Raw genomic sequence first — 22,755 nt, forward strand, 5'->3', positions numbered from 1 at the left:
GGAGAGACCCTAAATAGCCGGAAAAGGAGGTTTGGATACCAAGTTAGGAGGATTGGCTACCAAGAGAGGTAAGAGCCTATCAGAAGGAGCCTCTGACGTCACCTGCTGGCACTGGCCACTCAGAGCGGTCCAGTGTGCCCCCAATACCTCTGTTTCCAAGATGGCAGAGGTCTGGGACACACTGGAAGAGCTCTGGGCACCTCCCCTGGGAGGTACTGGTCAGGGGAGTGGTCACTCCCCTTTCCTTTGTCCAGTTTTGCGCCAGAGCAGGGCTGGGGGATCCCTGAACAGTTGTAGACTGGCTTATGTAGAGATTGGCCCCATCTGTGCCCATCAAAGCATTTCCAGAGGCTGGGGGAGGCTACTCCTCCCCAGCCCTTCACATCTATTTCCAAAGGGAGAGGGTGTGCCACCCTCTCTCTCTCAGAGGAAATCCTTTGTTCTGCATTCCTGGGCCGGGGCTGCCCAGACCCCAGGAGGGCAGAATCCTGTCTGAGGGGTTGGCAGCAGCTGCATTGGAATCCCCGGAAAGGCAGTTTGGCAGTACTCGGGTTCTGTGCTGGAGACCCGGGGGATCATTGAATTGTTCCCCCAACACCAGAATGGTATTGGGGTGACAATTCCATGATCTTAGACATGTTACATGGCCATGTTCGGCGTTACCATTGTGACGCTATACATAGGTAGTGACCTATGTATAGTGCATGCGTGTAATGGTGTCCCCGCACTCACAAAGTCTGGGGAATTTGCCCTGAGCGATGTGGGGGCACCTTGGCTAGTGCCAGGGTGCCCACACACTAAGTAACTTAGCACCCAACCTTCACCATTTGAAGGTTAGACATATAGGTGACTTATAAGTTACTTAAGTGCAGTGAAAAATGGCTGTGAAATAACGTGGACGTTATTTCACTCAGGCTGCAATGGCAGGCCTGTGTAAGAATTGCCTGATCTCCCTATGGGTGGCAAAAGAAATGCTGCAGCCCATAGGGATCTCCTGGAACCCCAATACCCTGGGTACCTGTAGGAAAGTACCATCTTGCTTGGCATGTTACCCCCATATTTCACTGTATATATTTTTGTTTTAGTGTATTTGTCACTGGGACCCTGCCAGCCAGGGCCCCTGTGCTCATAAGTGTGCCCTGTATGTGTTCCCTGTGTGATGCCTAACTGTCTCACTGAGGCTCTGCTAACCAGAACCTCAGTGGTTATGCTCTCCCTTTACAAATTGTCACTAACAGGCTAGTGACCAATTTCACCAATTTACATTGGCATACTGGAACACCCTTATAATTCCCTAGTATATGGTACTCATGATAGGCTCTTACCTGTGTTGCTAGCCTATCCTCCTTCCTAGGTAGCCAAACCTCCTTTTCTGGCTATTTAGGGTCTCTGCTTTGGGGAATTCTTTAGATAACGAATGCAAGAGCTCACCAGAGTTCCTCTGCGTCTCTCTCTTCACCTTCTGCCAGAGGATCGACCGCTGACTGCTCAGGTCGCCTGCAAAACCGCAGCAAAGTAGCAAAGACGACTACTGCAACCTTGTGTCGCTGATCCGGCCGCCTTCTCGACTGTTTTCCTGGTGGTGCATGCTGTGGGGGTAGTCTGCCTCCTCTCTGCACTAGAAGCTCCGAAGAAATCTCCCGTGGGACGATGGAATCCTCCCCCTGCAACCGCAGGCACCAAAAGACTGCATCACCGGTCCTCTGGGTCCCCTCTCAGCACCACGAGCGTGGTCCCTGGAACTCAGCAACTCTGTCCAAGTGACTCCCACAGTCCAGTGACTCTTCAGTCCAAGTTTGGTGGAGGTAAGTCCTTGCCTACCCACGCTAGAATGCATTGCTGGGTACCACATGATTTGCAGCTGCTCCGGCTCCTGTGCACTCTTCCAGGATTTCCTTTGTGCACAGCTAAGCCTGGGTCCCCGACACTGTAACCTGCAGTGCTCAACCTCCTGAGTTGTCCTCCGGTGTCGTGGGATCTCCTTTTGTGACTTCGGGTGAGCTCCGGTTCACTCCTCTTCGTAGTGCCTGTTCCGGCACTTCTGCGGGTGCTGCCTGCATCTGTGAGGGCTCCCTGTCTTGCTGGGTGCCTCCTCTGTCTCCTCACGCACGTGGCGACATCCTGGTCCCTCCTGGGCCACAGCAGCATCCAGAAACCCTAACCGCGACCCTTGCAGCCAGCAAGGCTTGTTTGCGGTCTTTCTGCGTGGGAACACCTCTTCAAGCTTCTTCACGACATGGGACATCCATCCTCCAAAGGGGAAGTTTCTAGCCCTCTTCGTTCTTGCAGAATCCACAGCTTCTACCATCCGGTGGCAGCTTCTTTGCACCCTCAGCTGGCATTTCTTCGGCATCTGCCCAATCACGACTTTGTCGCGACTCTTGGACTTGGTCCCCTTGTTCCACAGGTACACTCGTCCGGAAATCCACTTTGGTTGCATTGCTGATGTTGGTCTTCCTTGCAGAATTCCCCTATCACGACTTCTGTGCTCTCTGGGGAATATAGGTGCACTTTACACCTACTTTTCAGGGTCTTGGGGTGGGCTATTTTTCTAACCCTCACTGTTTTCTTACAGTCCCAGCGACCCTCTACAAGCTCACATAGGTTTGGGGTCCATTCGTGATTCGCATTCCACTTTTGGAGTATATGGTTTGTGTTGCCCCTATCCCTATGTGCCCTCATTGCAATCTATTGTGACTGTACATTGCTTGCATTACTTCCTTTTGCTATTACTGCATATTTTTGGTATTGTGTACATATATCTTGTGTATATTTGCTATCCTCATACTGAGGGTACACTCTGAGATACTTTGGCATATTGTCATAAAAATAAAGTACCTTTATTTTTAGTATACTGTGTATTGTGTTTTCTTATGATATTGTGCATATGACACCAGTGCTATAGTAGGAGCTTCACACGTCTCCTAGTTCAGCCTAAGCTGCTCTGCTATAGCTACCTTCTATCAGCCTAAGCTAGTGTAAGTACCCCTTGGTACCCACTACAAGCCAGGCCAGCCTCCTACAGTACCTAAGTAACATATACAAGGGAATTATATGGGTGTACCAGTGTGCCAATGAGAATTGGTAAATGTAGTCACTAGCCTGCAGTGACAAATTTAGAAAGGAGAGAGAGCATAAACACTGAGGTTCTGGTTAGCAGGGCCTCTGTGATACAGTTAGGCACCACACAGGGAACACATATAGGCCACAAACTTATGAGCACTGGGGTCCTGGCTAGCAGGAGCCCAGCGAGACAGTAAAAACACCCTGACACATACTTACAAACAGGCCAAAAGTTGGGGTAACAAGGCTACCTTCCTACAGTTCATAAAAGGAGATTAGCGTGCTGAAAGCACATGTTCAAAAATGTTCACAGCAATGAAATGAAAGAATGTACAAATGATTCTCCACTGCAATATACACAGCAAATATATGTATCTATATTATAATGCAAAGCAAATAATGAATTGAAAAATATGCATCACCATGAGACAAGGGCATCACTGCTTCATCTCCCACCTATTCAGCATCAGATCGCCAGATCCCAGAATTATATGAGGAGAGAGAGATCAATTATCCTCATGGGAAGGATGGCGCACTCCAGCGTCCAGGATGTGCCTGAGATCTGCACACACTCTCTCTCCCCGGTCCATCTGGTCTCGGCCTGTTATACTTTGAAAACAAGAGAGGAAAAGTCTAGAACCTCCCTATCCCTGGAGAAGTTTATTCATTTAAAAAATGCTGATTGCTTTAGGCCTGCTTTGTAAATAACACGTCAGGACTTGGCCACAATCCCTTGGTGGGAAAAAACACAAAGAATAAAAACATGTGCACATTGTACAATGTGGAAAACTACTTGCAGCTTTTACTGTGGCAGTGGCTAATGCTAAGATAAAGTCAATAGGCAAAATGAAGTTGGTGGTCACTAATGTGACGGTGTGCTGCTAGGCTAAGTGCAACGTGGAGTCAGTGGTCAAAACTCACACATCATTACACACCGACAACATCTGCAGGACCTTGGCTACTTTATTCTCCTAGACCTCCCTGCAGCATCTGACACAGTCTCCCACCCTTTCTTGATCTAATGTCTACCTGTGATCGGACTGTACACCTCATACGCCCATGACCATATCTGTGAATTTCTGCAGGGTTCTTCCCTGAGCCGAGCCTTCTTTAATGCATACATGATCCCCCTTAACCAACATCATCTGCACTCACAATATCAAAGTCCTCTGCTACTCCAACGATACAACTAATTCTCTCCTTCATGAGCAAGATTCCCTGTACCTAGATCAAGTTCAGTACCTATAGGACTTAAATCACCCAGTGAATGAAGACCAACTGTCTAAAACTTAACACCAACAAGACTGAAATTGAGATCTTCGTGAAGAGCACATCACTGTGGGACTCCCCGGTGGCCAACAGAGCTAGCATCAACACCCACCCACACCACCCATCAAAGAACCTCTGGATCATCATTGACGGCAGACTCAACATGACAGTCTAAGTCAGTGCTGTCACCACCTCATGCTTCCATGCCATGAAGATGCTGAGAAAGATTTTTCCAAATGGCTCACAATGCGGCACCAGGAAAACCGTCACACAGACCCTGATGAGAAGTAAGCTGGACTATGGTAACACATTTTATACTGAACTGAATAAAACACTCACCAGAAGGTTGCAGACAATTCACAACTCAGTGGCCAGAATCGCTCTCAACCTCCAGCGCCACAGTCACATCACACCACACCTGAAGGAACTCCACTGGCTCCCAATTCACAAACAAGCAAAATTCAGACTTGTCACTCACTTTCAAGGCACTACATAACCTTGGACCAGCATACCTCAACAATCTCATCTGCTTTCACAAACCTTCCAGACAGCTCCACTTGTCTGGACTTCTCCCTGCACAAATCCATGCATGCAGGAAAACATTTCTTGCTTTGGATACACACAGGTTCAGAACCAGTCTGTGACCACCACCTTTCTTTTTTCTTTGAGAACCTTGAATGGACCCTCGTCCTGGTGAATGCCCTCTGAAACGCTCGGCCCTGCCAAAAAGGCTAGACTGCATGAGTTTCTTCAGCGACGGTTGAGCCTTGTCCATGGCAGTGATAGTTTGGACAAACCTTTCCAGATCCTTATCAAGGAGATCGCAAAACAGCCCCCCTGCGATTAGGCCAGCCTCAGGTGAGGTCAGATATGTGAGTTTGGGGTCATTCCGCGTAAGAATATAGCTCGCCATCTTTCCATCGATAACACAGCTAGCATTGTCTAATTGTCACACTGCTATCAGGGTCCAACCTGGAGGTCTGGATCTGCCAGAGTCCTGGATGTTCTGTGGTCTTTGGACAGTCTCACTCCAAGAAGGGAGAGTTAGGGTCTATGCCCTTCTGATGCACCCTAACCTTTTAAGTGGTCTTTATGAATGGTTTTAAAGCCAGGACCAGATCTTTCGTCACCGAATCTTGCATTGAATGATCAAGGGCTTCTAAAAAATTAGTCTCTGAGAGGGTCGTAATACTCCTGATGATCCCCTTCATCAAAGGGTTAATATTGCACCATATTAACAATAGTGCACTGGTGTTCAATCCTAAAGGGCACAGGGGCCTTGGAAACACTGCAAGAACTAATAGAAAGCGATGGGAGAAAGTCTGTCCGCTCCTAAGACAAAGCCTTAATCAATTTTACAACCCCACACTTCTGGACAGCAGGGGCGTCCATGGGGAGTTATGCTTCTGTAGAAGTTGTGTTGTGTGAAGTATGCAGGCAAAATGACTTGCGAAGCCAGAATTGTGCCGCTGCTGCTGTGGCGTATCCAGAGCGTTTGAAACCGCCTGTAACCGAGTGCCCAGTTAAGCAGACGCTGGTTCTGTTAGCTACAGCCCCCTGGCGTGGCTTCACCCTCTCCTGCCTGCTTTCCAACCTTAAAGCGCTCAGCCTGAGGGACGTAGCATGAAGGAAAGCAAGCAAGCAAGCAAGAACCCTCGAGCAGCCATGCTACAGAGATCACGAGTTGCTAAATAGCCAACAGTTGGATGCGACTGCTGAAGGCGACCACTATAACCACAAATAACCATGGAAATAACAGGGTAAATACCATGAGAAGTGCCTATGACTAACAAGCAGCAAATATCAGAGGCGAAAGAATGGCACTGAACTCTGCTGCTGAGCAGCAAAGGAGGAGGAGTGTGAGAAAGTAGCCTCTTTCTAGCCTTGTTACCCCCACTTTTGGCCTGTTTGTGAGTGTATGTCAGGGTGTTTTCACTGTCTCACTGGGATCCTACTAGCCAGGGCCCAGTGCTCATAGGGAAAACCCTATGTTTTCAGTATGTTTGTGATGTGTCACTGGGACCCTGCTAGTCAGGACCCCAGTGCTCATAGGTTTGTGGCCTATATGTATGTGTTCCCTGTGTGGTGCCTAACTGTCTCACTGAGGCTCTGCTAACCAGAACCTCAGTGGTTATGCTCTCTCATTTCTTTCCAAATTGTCACTGACAGGCTAGTGACCAATTTTACCAATTTATATTGGCTTACTGGAACACCCTTATAATTCCCTAGTATATGGTACTGAGGTACCCAGGGTATTGGGGTTCCAGGAGATCCCTATGGGCTGCAGCATTTCTTTTGCCACCCATAGGGAGCTCTGACAATTCTTACACAGGCCTGCCACTGCAGCCTGAGTGAAATAACGTCCACGTTATTTCACAGCCATTTTACACTGCACTTAAGTAACTTATAAGTCACCTATATGTCTAACCTTTACCTGGTAAAGTTTAGGTGCAAAGTTACTTAGTGTGTGGGCACCCTGGCACTAGCCAAGGTGCCCCCACATTGTTCAGGGCCAATTCCCCGGACTTTGTGAGTGCGGGGACACCATTACACGCGTGCACTACATATAGGTCACTACCTATATGTAGCTTCACAATGGTAACTCCGAATATGGCCATGTAACATGTCTATGATCATGGAATTGCCCCCTCTATGCCATCCTGGCATAGTTGGCACAATCCCATGATCCCAGTGGTCTGTAGCACAGACCCTGGTACTGCCAAACTGCCTTTCCCGGGGTTTCACTGCAGCTGCTGCTGCTGCCAACCCCTCAGACAGGCTTCTGCCCTCCTGGGGTCCAGCCAGGCCTGGCCCAGGATGGCAGAACAAAGGACTTCCTCTGAGAGAGGGTGTTACACCCTCTCCCTTTGGAAAATGGTGTGAAGGCAGGGGAGGAGTAGCCTCCCCCAGCCTCTGGAAATGCTTTCATGGGCACACATGGTGCCCATTTCTGCATAAGCCAGTCTACACCGGTTCAGGGACCCCTCAGCCCTGCTCTGGCGCGAAACTGGACAAAGGAAAGGGGAGTGACCACTCCCCTGACCTGCACCTCCCCTGGGAGGTGCCCAGAGCTCCTCCAGTGTGCTCCAGACCTCTGCAATCTTGGAAACAGAGGTGCTGCTGGCACACTGGACTGCTCTGAGTGGCCAGGGCCAGCAGGTGACGTCAGACACTCCTTCTGATAGGCTAGCAACACCTGAAGGAGCCTATCTTCTCTCCTAAGTAGCCAAACCCTCTTTTCTGGCTATTTAGGGTCTCTGCTTTGGGGATTTCCTTAGATAACGAATGCAAGAGCTCATCCGAGTTCCTCTGCATCTCTCTCTTCACCTTCTGCCAAGGAATCGACTGCTGACTGCGCTGGAAGCCTGCAAAACTGCAACAAAGTAGCAAAGACGACTACTGCAACTCTGTAATGCTGATCCTGCCGCCTTCTCGACTGTTTTCCTGGTGGTGCATGCTGTGGGGGTAGTCTGCCTCCTCTCTGCACTAGAAGCTCCGAAGAAATCTCCCGTGGGTCGACGGAATCGTCCCCCTGCAACTGCAGGCACCAAAGAACTGCATCACCGGTACCTTGGGTCTCCTCTCAGCACGACGAGCGAGGTCCCTTGAATCCAGCAACTCTGTCCAAGTGACTCCCACAGTCCAGTGACTCTTCAGTCCAAGTTTGGTGGAGGTAAGTCCTTGCCTCCCCACGCCAGACTGCATTGCTGGGAACCGCGACTTTTGCAGCTACTCCAGCCTCCGTGGACTTCCGGCGGAAATCCTTTGTGCACAGTCCAGCCTGGGTCCACGGCACTCTAACCTGCATTGCACGACCTCCTAAGTTGTCCTCCGGCGACGTGGGACTCCTTTGTGCGACTTCGGGTGAGCACCGTTTCACGCATCCTTGTAGTGCCTATTTCTGGCACTTCTGCAGGTGCTGCCTGCTGCTGAGACGGCTCCTTGTCTTGCTCGACGCCCCCTCTGTCCCCTGACGCAATTGGCGACATCCTGGTCCCTCCTGGGCCACAGCAGCATCCAAAAACACTAACCGCACGATTTGCAGCTAGCAAGGCTTGTTGGCGGTCTTTCGGCGGGAAAACACTTCTGCACGACTCTCCACGGCGTGAGGGATCCGTCCTCCAAAGGGGAAGTCTCTAGCCCTTGTCGTTCCTGCAGAAACCTAAGCTTCTACTGCCCAGTAGCAGCTTCTTTGCACCCACAGCTGGCATTTCCTGGGCATCTGCCCATCTCCGACTTGCTTGTGACTTTTGGACTTGGTCCCCTTGTTCCACAGGTACCCACGACTGGAAATCCATCGTTGTTGCATTGTTGGTTTGTGTCTTTCCTGCAGAATTCCCCTATCACGACTTCTATGTCCTTTGGGGAACTTTAGTGCACTTTGCACTCACTTTTCAGTGTCTTGGGGTGGGCTATTTTTCTAACCCTTACTATTTTCTAATAGTCCCAGCGACCCTCTACAAGGTCACATAGGTTTGGGGTCCATTCGTGGTCCGCATTCCACTTTTGGAGTATATGGTTTGTGTTGCCCCTATCCCTATGTGTCCCCATTGCATCCTATTGTAACTATACATTGTTTGCACTGTTTTCTAATACTATTACTGCATATTTTGGTATTGTGTACATATATCTTGTGTATATTTGCTATCCTCATACTGAGGGTACTCACTGAGATACTTTTGGCATATTGTCATAAAAATAAAGTACCTTTATTTTTAGTATAACTGTGTATTGTGTTTTCTTATGATATTGTGCATATGACACTTGTGGTACTGTAGGAGCTTCACTCGTCTCCTAGTTCAGCCTAAGCTGCTCTGCTAAGCTACCATTATCTATCAGCCTAAGCTGCTAGACACCCTATACACTAATAAGGGATAACTGGGCCTGGCACAAGGTGCAAGTACCCCTTGGTACTCACTACAAGCCAGTCCAGCCTCCTACAAGGAGGCTTCCATGTTTACACTTAGATTTAAGGGTCTGTGTGAGACCTGATTGGTTGATGTACCCATGGGTTAAAAATGGACCAAACAAACATCTGAACAGGGGTATCGTAAGAACCCTCACCTGGGAGGGAACAGAGACTTTGAAGGGAAAATGTAAACTGTCCCAGATCAGACTCATAATTTACATAGAGTATCCTGCACCTGGTTAGTTTGCTGTAAGGAAGAATATATATCTTCTGGTTATCACCCTGCTGGCCAAGAAAAAATAATGATTCTTTATTAAACCCTCTGCCCCTCTAGTAGTGGCATTCTTCATTGCTGTGTCTCAGATTGGTCCCTAAAAACCAGGATGGGCTCAACTGTTTTTCTGGGAGCTCTTTGAATATTTCCGAAGCTGAGGTCTTTAGGAGATGATGAAAATACCTCAAACAACCAAGATGAAAGTTCTGGGATTTCATCAGGACACAAAACACTGCCCAAAGTTCTTTCAAACAAATAAAACATGTAACCGGGTCATGCATGCATTGTGAGGTATTCCTCCTTTAGAAACACGTTAGACCTGTGTCTTGACTCCCAACTAGAGAGTCCCTTATGGCCACATGTATGAGTGGGGGCATGTCCCTGTGGTCACACAGTCATCGAGGGTAAGAGGCCAGCAATGAACCTACTCACAGTCCCTCTCTTCACTGGTTCGAGAGCAGGGCTGAAAGTATGTTCATTTTGATTGTTTGAAATAACTCTGTGGCAGTGTTTTGTGTCCTGATAAAATCCCTGGACCCAAAAGGCCTTTGAATGTTGGATGGAAACATGTTGACCAATTAGTAGAGTAATAGGACCATGTAACTGCCCTAACACTTGGTTTAAAAGTTTTGTGAAGCACCGGGGGCCGAAGACAGAATTCAAGAAAGGGGCTTGAGCTGCAACATTTCGTTTTTCATTTAAACTGTGTGCGCTATGAATGGGACCTGATAGATCCACCTTCCTGACTACTCCACTTTCTAAATAGTATCTTTCCAGCATTTCATCCCATCCATTACAACGTGTTTCTACAGTACAAAGTTGTTCAAAAGCTTGAGATTTAATACTGGACGGAAACCCTTGCCCAACGTTGGCACCAAAATCAAATTGCTGTGGAAACCATGTATATGGCAGAATCCCTCTCTGGTGCCCCCCTTGTTCACTTCCTATGTTATTAGTTGCCTTTCTAGAACAGAAAACACCGTAGGTCGAGGAGGGACAACTGAGGTGGATGAGAGGAGCACTCACTCTTGTAACCCTGAACTCCCCTCGATCATTCGAACTAGCATTGTGAGCCTCTCTATTAATATAAAATGTTGGTATGAGGTCTATCGAAGGCTGCTGAAAAAGCAAGCTCTTCCTTGTCCAGCTTTCCTAAAAACACGAGCAAAATAAATAATCTGTAGGTTTTGCAGCGATTTATCCAGAGTCGTGAAGGTTGGAATGTTGGTGAAAATGTCTTTGAACAGTAAGAAAAGACATGACATTTGGCATTGGGTCCCAGAAAGATTTCGATCTTTTTTCATGAACAGTCTTTCGTCTTTCCGTTGTCAACCTTGCATTCCCAAGCATACAATTGCTCTCTGGCTCCAACCTATGGGGATTCCTAAATGCACATGCACTCCAGTAAACGTGGTATCTTCTGTAATCTCTATAATTTGAATTTAAGACGTTTGAATGCCCAGAAGCTTATCTTGTCAGATCGTAAGGGTGCTATCAACCCCGTTCTTCTGTAATCTTTGATAAAAACGCCACTGTAGCCTCCTCGACCTTGTAGGAGGCTGGACTGGCTTGTAGTGAGTACCAAGGGGTACTTGCACCTTGCACCAGGCCCAGTTATCCCTTATTAGTGTATAGGGTGTCTAGCAGCTTAGGCTGATAGATAATGGTAGCTTAGCAGAGCAGCTCAGGCTGAACTAGGAGACGTGTGAAGCTACTACAGTACCACTTAGTGTCATATGCACAATATCATAAGAAAACACAATACACAGTTATACTAAAAATAAAGGTACTTTATTTTTATGACAATATGCCAAAGTATCTTAGAGTGTACCCTCAGTGAGAGGATAGGAAATATACACAAGATATATGTACACAATAGCAAAAATATGCAGTATAGTCTTAGAAAACAGTGCAAACAATGTATAGTTACAATAGGATGCAATGGGGAAACATAGGGATAGGGGCAACACAAACCATATACTCCAAAAGTGGAATGCGAACCACGAATGGACTCCAAACCTATGTGACCTTGTAGAGGGTCGCTGGGACTATTAGAAAATAGTGAGAGTTAGAAAAATAACCCTCCCCAAGACCCTGAAAAGTGAGTGCAAAGTGCACTAAAGTTCCCCTAAGGACAAAGTAGTCGTGTTAGAGGAATAATGCAGGAAAGACACAAACCAGCAATGCAACAACTGTGGATTTCCAATCTAGGGTACCTGTGGAACAAGGGGACCAAGTCCAAAAGTCACAAGCAAGTCGGAGATGGGCAGATGCCCAGGAAATGCCAGCTGCGGGTGCAAAGAAGCTTCGACTGGACAGAAGAAGCTGAGGTTTCTGCAGGAACGAAAAGGGCTAGAGACTTCCCCTTTGGTGGACGGATCCCTCTCGCCTTGGAGAGTCGTGCAGAAGTGTTTTCCCGCTGAAAGGACGCCAACAAGCCTTGCTAGTCGCAAATCGTGCGTTTGGCGTTTTTGGACGCTGCTGGGGCCCAGGAGGGACCAGGAGGTCGCAAATTGGACCTGAAGAGAGAGGGGACGTCGAGCAAGACAAAGAGCCCTCACTGAAGCAGGTAGCACCCGGAGAAGTGCCAGAAACAGGCACTACGAGGATGCGTGAAACGGTGCTCGCCGAAGTTGCACAAAGGAGTCCCACGTCGCCGGAGACCAACTTAGAAAGTCGTGCAATGCAGGTTAGAGTGCCGTGGACCCAGGCTTGGCTGTGCACAAAGGATTTCCGCCGGAAGTGCACAGGGGCCGGAGTAGCTGCAAAGTCGCGGTTCCCAGCAATGCAGCCCAGCGAGGTGAGGCAAGGACTTACCTCCACCAAACTTGGGCTGAAGAGTCACTGGACTGTGGGGGTCACTTGGACAGAGTCGCTGGATTCGAGGGACCTCGCTCGTCGTGCTGAGAGGAGACCCAAGGGACCGGCAATGCAGCTTTTTGGTGCCTGCGGTTGCAGGGGGAAGATTCCGTCGACCCACGGGAGATTTCTTCGGAGCTTCTGGTGCAGAGAGGAGGCAGACTACCCCCACAGCATGCACAAGCAGGAAAACAGTCGAGAAGGCGGCAGGATCAGCGTTACAGAGTTGCAGTAGTCGTCTTTGCTACTATGTTGCAGGTTTGCAGGCTTCCAGCGCAGTCAGCAGTCGATTCCTTATCAGAAGGTGAAGAGAGAGATGCAGAGGAACTCGGATGAGCTCTTGCATTCGTTATCTAAAGTTTCCACAGAGACCCTAAATAGCCAGAAAAGAGGGTTTGGCTACCTAGGAGAGAGGATAGGCTACTAACACCTGAAGGAGCCTATCAGCAGGAGTCTCTGACGTCACATGGTGGCACTGGCCACTCAGAGCAGTCCAGTGTGCCAGCAGCACCTCTGTTTCCAAGATGGCAGAGGTCTGGAGCACACTGGAGGAGCTCTGGACACCTCCCAGGGGAGGTGCAGGTCAGGGGAGTGGTCACTCCCCTTTCCTTTGTCCAGTTTCGCGCCAGAGCAGGGGCTAAGGGGTCCCTGAACCGGTGTAGACTGGCTTATGCAGAATTGGGCACATCTGTGCCCAAGAAAGCATTTCCAGAGGCTGGGGGAGGCTACTCCTCCCCTGCCTTCACACCATTTTCCAAAGGGAGAGGGTGTCATACCCTCTCTCAGAGGAAGTTCTTTGTTCTGCCATCCTGGGCCAGGCCTGGCTGGACCCCAGGAGGGCAGATGCCTGTCTGAGGGGTTGGCAGCAACAGCAGCTGCAGTGAAACCCCAGGAAGGGCAGTTTGGCAGTACCAGGGTCTGTGCTACAGACCACTGGGATCATGGGATTGTGCCAACTATGCCAGGATGGCATAGAGGGGGCAATTCCATGATCATAGACATGTTACATGGCCATATTCGGAGTTACCATTGTGAAGCTACATATAGGTAGTGACCTATATGTAGTGCACGCGTGTAATGGTGTCCCCGCACTCACAAAGTTCAGGGAATTGGCTCTGAACAATGTGGGGGCACCTTGGCTAGTGCCAGGGTGCCCTCACACTAAGTAACTTTGCACCTAACCTTTACCAGGTAAAGGTTAGACATATAGGTGACTTATAAGTTACTTAAGTTCAGTGTAAAATGGCTGTGAAATAACGTGGACGTTATTTCACTCAGGCTGCAGTGGCAGGCCTGTGTAAGAATTGTCAGAGCTCCCTATGGGTGGCAAAAGAAATGCTGCAGCCCATATGGATCTCCTGGAACCCCAATACCCTGGGTACCTCAGTACCATATACTAGGGAATTATAAGGGTGTTCCAGTAAGCCAATGTAAATTGGTAAAAATGGTCACTAGCCTGTCAGTGACAATTTGGAAAGAAATGAGAGAGCATAACCACTGAGGTTCTGGTTAGGAGAGCCTCAGTGAGACAGTTAGTCACTACACAGGTAACACATTCAGGCACACTTATGAGCACTGGGGCCCTGGGTTACCAGGGTCCCAGTGACACATACAACTAAAACAACATATATACAGTGAAAAATGGGGGTAACATGCCAGGCAAGATGGTACTTTCCTACAGACCTCCAGTGTTGCTGCTAAATGTTATGATACAGTAGGCCATGAATATACTGCGTTCAGCTTATTCCTGTTGGTTTTGTCCATTGGCAGCCTTACCGGAGCCAGTGGGAGAAAAGTTAAATGTATCAATATATTGTGAGAAGTTGAGTTAGTTGAGGGGGTAAGTACCTACCTCAAGTAATAATCACAGACCATGTCGGGGTGAACCACTAGAGTCACTAAAACTTGAGTCCAACTGCTGGTAGCTATGACACAGAGCAAACAGGCTTAGCTTAGAGGCATACCGTAAATCATTTATTCCTTCATAAAAGAGTAATAAAGTCAGAATACGAAGCAATAAAAATCCCAAGATGAACTAGAAAAATAGGGTGAACATTAGTAAACCAAATTGCCAACAATCCAATCAGGGAGTCCGGAGACATGAGCTAATCGAGTAGAGATAGAGCCAAAAGGCACAGAGTGCTAATGGCTCCAGTAGAAAAAGACTTAGGTGAAATTTGACACTGATGGAGCGCAGGTCAGATGCACCAACTTGGTTTGCCCTGGTTAGAGATACTGTCTGTCTTTCATTGATTAAGTTCTAATCCACCACAGAAGTACACTTCTAAAACTCCCCCCATCCCATGGGGGGTGGTGGGGGGGGGTGGCGTGATGCCCTTACAGAATCACAGGGTGGCAGGCAGAGGCCAGACAGCAGGGTCCAATTGTCACTGATCAGGTGGGCAGTTGCAAGAAAAGGCCTCCTGCAGCTTCTTGTGTCCCAGTAGCTGGAACACTAAGTTAGCCATATGACCGCTAGGTTTGTCCTGGGTACAAGAGAGAGCAGGTCCAGTCCTTCTGGGCTCTTTTCAGGTTGCGGATAGCAGATGCAGTCCTCTTCTGTTCTTCCACAAGTCCAGAAGTGAGTGATGCCCTAACCAATGGGGTAAAGGTTTCCAGAGCTTTTTCAAGATGGTCGAAGTCTTCAGCCACACTACACTTGGTTTCTGAGGGCTGGAGGTTTGTGTGGAGAGTGTACTGTGATAATACCAGAATCCTCCCACATCTAACACCAAAACACAGGTTGCAGCAAACATTTACCCACCAAGAACCCGGATACAGAAGTCTAGTAGAAAGAACGTAGGGTTTTCAGAAACCAGTCAGTGTATATTTACAAATTGTTTGGGTATCCTGTTTCGTGTCCTTTCAAATGCATCCAGAAGTGTCATATGTAACACCTGCAGACCTCCCAGAATATTGTGTGAGGTTCAGAGAAGTCATGTCTACCCATTCAGGTCACCCTATTGTTTGCTTCCTGGAGGCACTTCACACCTTTTTCAAATCTTATTCAAACTTTAATTACTGGCTGGCAGAATTGGGAGAGCAAATGTAAATGTTGCCTCCATGAACGTTGGGCAGGGAAAAGGTAACTTTCCAAAAGTTGCTTTTCTTGAATATTTATTACAAATCTGACTTAACAATTGAATTATATTTTATATTGTAAAATAGTTGTTTAATTACTTTTCTAGCTAGTTCCATTCCGAAGATATCAAATTAGTATTTAATATTGCTTCCCAGTGTTTTTCTGTGAAGCAGCCAAATTTGCTAGAATGAAAATAGCTTTTGAGGCATTTTCACTGTAAGGACATACTTTACATTGGACCTGTTAAGGACATGTAGGAATAAAATTACTACATGTTCTACTTTTAATACCACGTGTAGGAAGTTGGCTCTGTATGCACTATTTCAAAGTAAGGAATAGTATGCACAGAGTCCAAGGGTTCCCCTTAGAGGTAAGATAGTGGCAAAAAGAGATAATACTAATGCTCTATTTTGTGGTAGTGTGGTCGAGCAGTAGGCTTATCAAAGGAGTAGTGTTAAGCATTTGTTGTACACACACAGGCAATAAATGAGGTACACACACTCAGAGACAAATCCAGCCAATAGGTTTTGTTATAGAAAAATATATTTTCTTAGTTTATTTTAAGAACCACAGGTTCAAATTTTACATGTAATAGCTCTTTTGAAAGGTATTGCAGGTAAGTACTCTAGGAACTTTGAATCATTACTTTAGCATGTATACTTTTCACATAAAACACAATAAGCTGTTTTAAAAGTGGACACAGTGCAATTTTCACAGTTCCTGGGGGAGGTAAGTTATTGTTAGTTTTCACAGGTAAGTAAGTCACTTACAGGTTTGAGTTTTTGGTCCAAGGTAGCCCACCGTTGGGGGTTCAGAGCAACCCCAAAGTTATCACACCAGCAACTCGGGGCCGGTCAGGTGCAAAGGTCAAAGAGGTGCCCAAAACACATAGGCTATAATGGAGAGAAGGGGGTGCCCCGGTTCCAGTCTGCCAGCAGGTAAGTACCCGCGTCTTCGGAGGGCAGACCAGGGGGGTTTTGTAGGGCACCGGGGGGGACACAAAGTAGCACAGAAATTACACCCTCAGCAGCGCGGGGGCGGCCGGGTGCAGTGTGCAAACACGTGTCGGGTTTCCTTCAGTTTTCAATGGGAGACCAAGGGGTCTCTTCAGCGATGCAGGCAAGGGGGGGGGCTCCTCGGGGTAGCCACCACCTGGGCAAGGGAGAGGGCCTCCTGGGGGTCACTCCTGCACAGAAGTTCCGTTTCTTTAGGGGCTGGGGGCTGCGGGTGCAGGGTCTTTTCCAGCCGTCGGGAAATGGAGTTCAGACAGTCGCGGTCAGGGGGAGCCTGGGGATTCCCTCTGCAGGCGTCGCTGTGGGGGCTCAGGGGGGACAACTTTGGTTACTCGCAGTCGTAGAGTCGCCGGAGGGTCCTCCCTGAGTTGGTTGTTCTCCACCAGTCGAGTCGGGGTCGCCGGGTGCAGTGTTGCAAGTCTCACGCTTCTTGCGGGGAGTTGCAGGGGTCTTTAAATCTGCTCCTTGTAACAAAGTTTCAGTTCTTTTGGAGCAGTGCCGCTGTCCTCGGGAGTTTCTTGTCTTTTTCGAAGCAGGGCAGTCCTCGGAGGATTCAGAGGTCGCTGGTCCCTTGGAAAGCGTCGCTGGAGCAGGGTTCTTTGGAAGGCAGGAGACAGGCCGGTAAGTCTGGGGCCAAGGACGTTGGTGTCTTCTGTTCTTCCTCTGCAGGGGTTTGTCAGCTCGGCAGTCCTTCTTCTTGTAGTTGCAGGAATCTAGTTTCTAGGTTCAGGGAGAGCCCTTAAATACTAAATTTAAGGGCGTGTTTAGGTCTGGGGGGTTAGTAGCCAATGGCTACTAGCCCTGAGGGTGAGTACACCCTCTTTGTGCCTCCTCCCAAGGGGAGGGGGTCACATCCCTAATCCTATTGGGGGAATCCTCCATCTGCAAGATGGAGGATTTCTAAAAGTTAGAGTCACTTCAGCTCAGGACACCTTAGGGGCTGTCCTGACTGGCCAGTGACTCCTCCTTGTTGCTTTCTTTGTTTCCTCCAGCCTTGCCGCCAAAAGTGGGGGCCGTGGCCGGAGGGGGCGGGCAACTCCACTAAGCTGGAGTGTCCTGCGGTGCTGTGACAAAGGGGTGAGCCTTTGAGGCTCACCGCCAGGTGTTACAGCTCCTGCCTGGGGGAGGTGTTAGCATCTCCACCCAGTGCAGGCTTTGTTACTGGCCTCAGAGTGACAAAGGCACTCTCCCCATGGGGCCAGCAACATGTCTCGGTTGTGGCAGGCTGCTGGAACCAGTCAGCCTACACAGGTAGTCGGTTAAGGTTTCAGGGGGCGCCTCTAAGGTGCCCTCTGGGGTGTATTTTACAATAAAATGTACACTGGCATCAGTGTGCATTTATTGTGCTGAGAAGTTTGATACCAAACTTCCCAGTTTTCAGTGTAGCCATTATGGTGCTGTGGAGTTCGTGTTTGACAGACTCCCAGACCATATACTCTTATGGCTACCCTGCACTTACAATGTCTAAGGTTTGGCTTAGACACTGTAGGGGCACAGTGCTCATGAACTGGTGCCCTCAACTATGGTATAGTGCACCCTGCCTTAGGGCTGTAAGGCCTGCTAGAGGGGTGACTTATCTATACTGCATAGGCAGTGTGAGGTTGGCATGGCACCCTGAGGGGAGTGCCATGTCGACTTACTCGTTTTGTCCTCACCAGCACACACAAGCTGACAAGCAGTGTGTCTGTGCTGAGTGAGGGGTCCCCAGGGTGGCATAAGATATGCTGCAGCCCTTAGAGACCTTCTCTGGCTTAAGGGCCCTTGGTACCAGAGGTACCAGTTACAAGGGACTTATCTGGATGCCAGGGTGTGCCAATTGTGGATACAAAAGTACAGGTTAGGGAAAGAACACTGGTGCTGGGGCCTGGTTAGCAGGCCTCAGCACACTTTCAATTCAAAACATAGCATCAGCAAAGGCAAAAAGTCAGGGGGTAACCATGCCAAGGAGGCATTTCCTTACACCACGCACCAAGCCTAATGGGCAATAAGACCTGCATAGGGATGGCTTATAAATATTTAAAAGGAAGATGTTCGCCTGTCACAGGACATTATTTTGACAGGTGGAATTGCATCTTTTAAACTTCTACAGACAGGCTTCAGTGGTTAGGCCTGTAGCTATGTTTGTAGCTATGTTTGACACTTTTGCTGTAGGTAGTATACAGTAGAATAGGTGCTGCAGTCCACTAGTAACACTTGATATACAGGCCCGAGATATACTTTATAAAATATACTAGGGACGTCTCGGTTAGTTAAATACATCAATTTATGAGTATACCGAATTCACCATGTTGAAAAGAGACCCACGGGCACCATACCTCTGGTTAGCAGGGTAAAGTGCACAGCGTACTTAACTCAGCAAGAATGTTGGGCACAGTAAAAGATGAAAAATATAGAGTGGCCATGCAGAAAAGGTTATATACATTCCACTCCATTTTTCTTTTTTAAACTCATCTTGCTTTCCTTTAAGGAAAACAGGCTGCATTTAAAAAACAAATAAGATTGCTTTATTGAAAAGCATTCAGACATGGTGGTCTGCTGAGCCCAGCAGGCCTCCATCCCTGTGTTTTTTAGCCATTCACAATGGGTTGCAAACTGCGACCTACCTCCTGAATATTAATGAGGCAGTTCGATTTGCAAGCCATTGGAAATCGCTAAATGAAACTCCTGGAGTTTCATACATACAAATAGCGATTACGTGATTGTGATTCACAAAAAAACGCAATTAGGTAATCGCTATTGGAAAAATGGATACATCTGGCCCCAAGTGCCCTTGTCAGACTGAGTAGAACACCTGGATGCCTTTGTGCTGCTCTCCCTACTGCTACACCTGGGTAGTAGAGAGAGGGACTTTGTCATCCAGCCGGAGCACATGGTCTTGTGGTCCCAGGACACCTGTGGGGCACAACATTAGTTGTTACTGTAAATGCCAGTAACCTCTACCTTCCCTGAGAGCCCAAGAGCAGGCCTTCCAGTGGCCAAGCCTGACATTATCAGCCAGCAAGGTTAGAAATACCAGGTATAGTCAGTAGTGATACCAAGTGGTCTGTTTGGCTTGAATATATTATAAGCTTTGCTAGGCTGCAAAATGATCAGCTTGGACTATTACTAATAATATGTAACCAATAATATGTATATTTTTTATATATACATTTACAGCCATAACTATGTCCTTTGTCAATAAGATAACTACAGAAGTGGCCCATAGGTTATGGACATTATCCTAGTGGCTGATCCAGAAGTCTCCGCTGGTAGAGGTCACTGCGTGCTGAAAGCCACCAGTATGGCCCTTGCCAGTCGACATACCTACAGAGTCCCCCGTTGCACCCTTTTATCTAAGTTTGAGGCTTTTGGTACCTTCACCTTCCAGCCAAGGCCACTTGGGAGCTGTCCTGTCCGGCCAGGTTTGCCCTCCAAAGCACAAGGTGTGGGTCAGGGTTCAGACTGTTAGATTATTAATGGATTAGGTCGACCAGGCCAACTTCACACCAGTGCAGATAGTGCCAGTTTCCTTTTACTCCTCTGGTTTTGCAGGGCTCGGCTACTGCTTCTCTGTTGTAAAGCCCTGCACTGCAGCAAGTAATCAAACCTGGGCTGACTGAGGCGGCTCCGTGCTGGGCAGGAGAGAGAGGGTTCTTGGTGCTCTACCTAGAGACACAGCATTCATCTTAAGCTATCGTGTTAAGTTCATGCAGGGCTCGTGCCATGGTGACGTACTCGTACTTTTGAAAATAATACCCTAAAACTCCTCTGATACTTTTTCTGTTGGAATACGCTGTGTGATTGATCCAGAGACCTAACAAATATATACTGGAAAAGCAAACTTGGGATTATGTTTGTACCTTTCCCTGCCTAGACAGAACCTGAAGACTGAGTGTAAGTGGTGGAAATGTCTTCTTTCTTTCAGTACGAGATGTACACTATCGAGAAGAACGCTGAACGGACCGCCTCGGCCGGCAGACTTCTGTACGACATGTAAGTCGCTTACACTGGCGCTCGCGTGGCTATTTTTATTGGATTCTAGACAAATCGTTAGGGAGAAGGCTGAGTATTTGACTTGATTAATCTTCGTTTGTGATACAGCTAGCGAAGCATCTCTTTAGTGACGAGAAAATAGCAAGAGAAGTTAATCACCAAATTTCAGAGAATCTACATTTTCGCTTAAACTTAACGAGTCCAGTTCAGGTACTCTTGAGGGGATTTCCCTAGACCTTGCTAATGAAATGGTCACCAGTGTATGTTTAAGACTAAGGAAGAATGAATTGGACTGAGCAGGTGTCAGCCTTTCACTGCCCACTCAAGGCATTTCAATATTTAAAACGATCAATAGGCCCATACATGCATCGATGGGGGTGGGGCAATCTTTGAGCCAACCAGTGTCCTTGTTTTTGGAGACTTTCCACATGGTTGTTGACTTACTGATGAATCCTGGTTCCATAGTGGCCATGACTAGTAATCCTACAGGGAGCTTGGCAGGGAGACCAGCTGGAGGTGTAACCGGTCTCCTGTGGACTGTCTTGCTTACGCTGTGAACAGATTCCCCACTCTTTGTTGGCTTCTTGTTCCAAGTCCTGTTTCTCTGCCATTGGATCAAGTTATGTTTTGCACTAAGTTTGAAGGTTGTGAATCCTTGTTACCGTTTCATGGTGGGTATCTCATGTTTTTGGTACATTCTCATCAGTTGTCCCCTCTTCATTCAAAGGCAGCTAAGAAACTAGAACAAATGTATATATCACATCTCTAGTCTCGATCTGTTTCCAAAATGTGTGCATTGACGAGCGGAGCCTGTAGTAGAAGACTGAGGGCCTGATTCAGAGCTTGGCGGAGGGTTAGCTCCATCACAAATGTGGCGGATATCCTGTCCGCGGTACTACAAGTTGCATAGGACATAATAGATTTGTAATACGGTGGGAGGGGGACCTGTCATGTTTGTGACTGAGTAATCCCCTCTGCCAAACTGTAAATTCGGCCTTGAGACTTGAATCTGTCCAGATTATCCAGACAATTTCAGGCGCTTTTGATCTTTAAACCACAGATCCACATTGCACATCGGCTGCAATTTAATTTTGACCGTTACTGCCTTACAGTGTAGGTGCAGTAAAATTATTTGGGCCCCGCTGTCGATCCACAAAGTTGTAGGACCTTTGTGTTTCTTCTGTGTAAGTTTTAATTACTCTTCTGCTTTATGCATTCCATCAGTGACGGATGATAAATGCCCCCCCCACCCCCACACGGCACATCTCGACCTCCAATCATTACAGCCTAACCAGATCTCAGTATTTGTTGGTGTCCGTTCACTTACTAGAGAGCCCCAGGAAGCTAGCTCTATGTACAGTTCCACTGCTCCCTAGATATGTCTGTTGTGTCATGCTTTTGATTGGATGCATGGGTTTTGCCGCTAGTCCGGTCAGTATTTTTCCATTCATTGCACGTTTGGCTGGAGTGTGCTCTTCGGCTCAGCTGCCTAAGCTCTTCGATCGGGGAGGGCAGGAATCTTTTTCCACTTCACTTATCCCCTAACGTCATGTTAGAAGGATTGCCTGACGTTTACTTTCTTCTCCCCGTTACTGGGTGCAGGAGAATCCAGCCTTTTGTAGCCGGGAAGAACAGTACACGAATGCTTCAGTAGTGGAAGGACAGTGTTGCACTCTGTTCATTTACAGGTCAACGTCTTGTCCACGACTCCTGGGCTTATCCATGCATATCAAGCTCCAACAACTCACTGAATGCCTGAGAGAGAGCGGCCCAAAGAGCCACATGACAAGTAATAACTGAATGTATTGTTTAAAGGCTTGTGACCTTGGTGGTCTCAAAGACCTGTGACATTGGTGGTCTCAAAGACCTGTGACCTTGGTGGTCTCAAAGGCCTGTGACCTTGGTGGTCTCAAAGGCTTGTGACCTTGGTGGTCTCAAAGGCTTGTGACCTTGGTGGTCTCAAAGGCCCGTGACCTTGGTGGTCTCAAAGGCTAGTGACCTTGGTGGTCTCAAAGGCTAGTGACCCTGGTGGTCTCAAAGGCTAGTGACCCTGGTGGTCTCAAAGGCTAGTGACCCTGGTGGTCTCAAAGACCTGTGACATTGGTGGTCTCAAAGGCTTGTGACCTTGGTGGTCTCAAAGGCTTGTGACCTTGGTGGTCTCAATGGCTTGTGACCTTGGTGGTCTCAATGGCTTGTGACATTGGTGGTCTCAAAGGCTTGTGACCTTGGTGGTCTCAAAGGCTTGTGACCTTGGTGGTCTCAAAGGCTTGTGACCTTGGTGGTCTCAAAGGCTAGTGACCCTGGTGGTCTCAAA

General features: G+C 48.0%; 1 protein-coding gene across 2 annotated transcripts in view; it reads left to right on the plus strand.

The window, feature by feature from the left end:
• INTS10 (integrator complex subunit 10) overlaps positions 1–22,755 on the plus strand; it is a 309,261-nt gene that overhangs the window by 17,434 nt on the left and 269,072 nt on the right. For both annotated transcript variants that reach the window (XM_069205745.1, XM_069205746.1), the window contains exon 2: positions 20,374–20,441. In XM_069205745.1, the coding sequence (XP_069061846.1) occupies positions 20,374–20,441 (68 nt within the window). The remainder of the gene's footprint in view (positions 1–20,373; positions 20,442–22,755) is intronic.

Source organism: Pleurodeles waltl, chromosome 1_2, assembly GCF_031143425.1.
Source record: "Pleurodeles waltl isolate 20211129_DDA chromosome 1_2, aPleWal1.hap1.20221129, whole genome shotgun sequence".
Lineage (NCBI taxonomy): Eukaryota > Metazoa > Chordata > Amphibia > Caudata > Salamandridae > Pleurodeles > Pleurodeles waltl.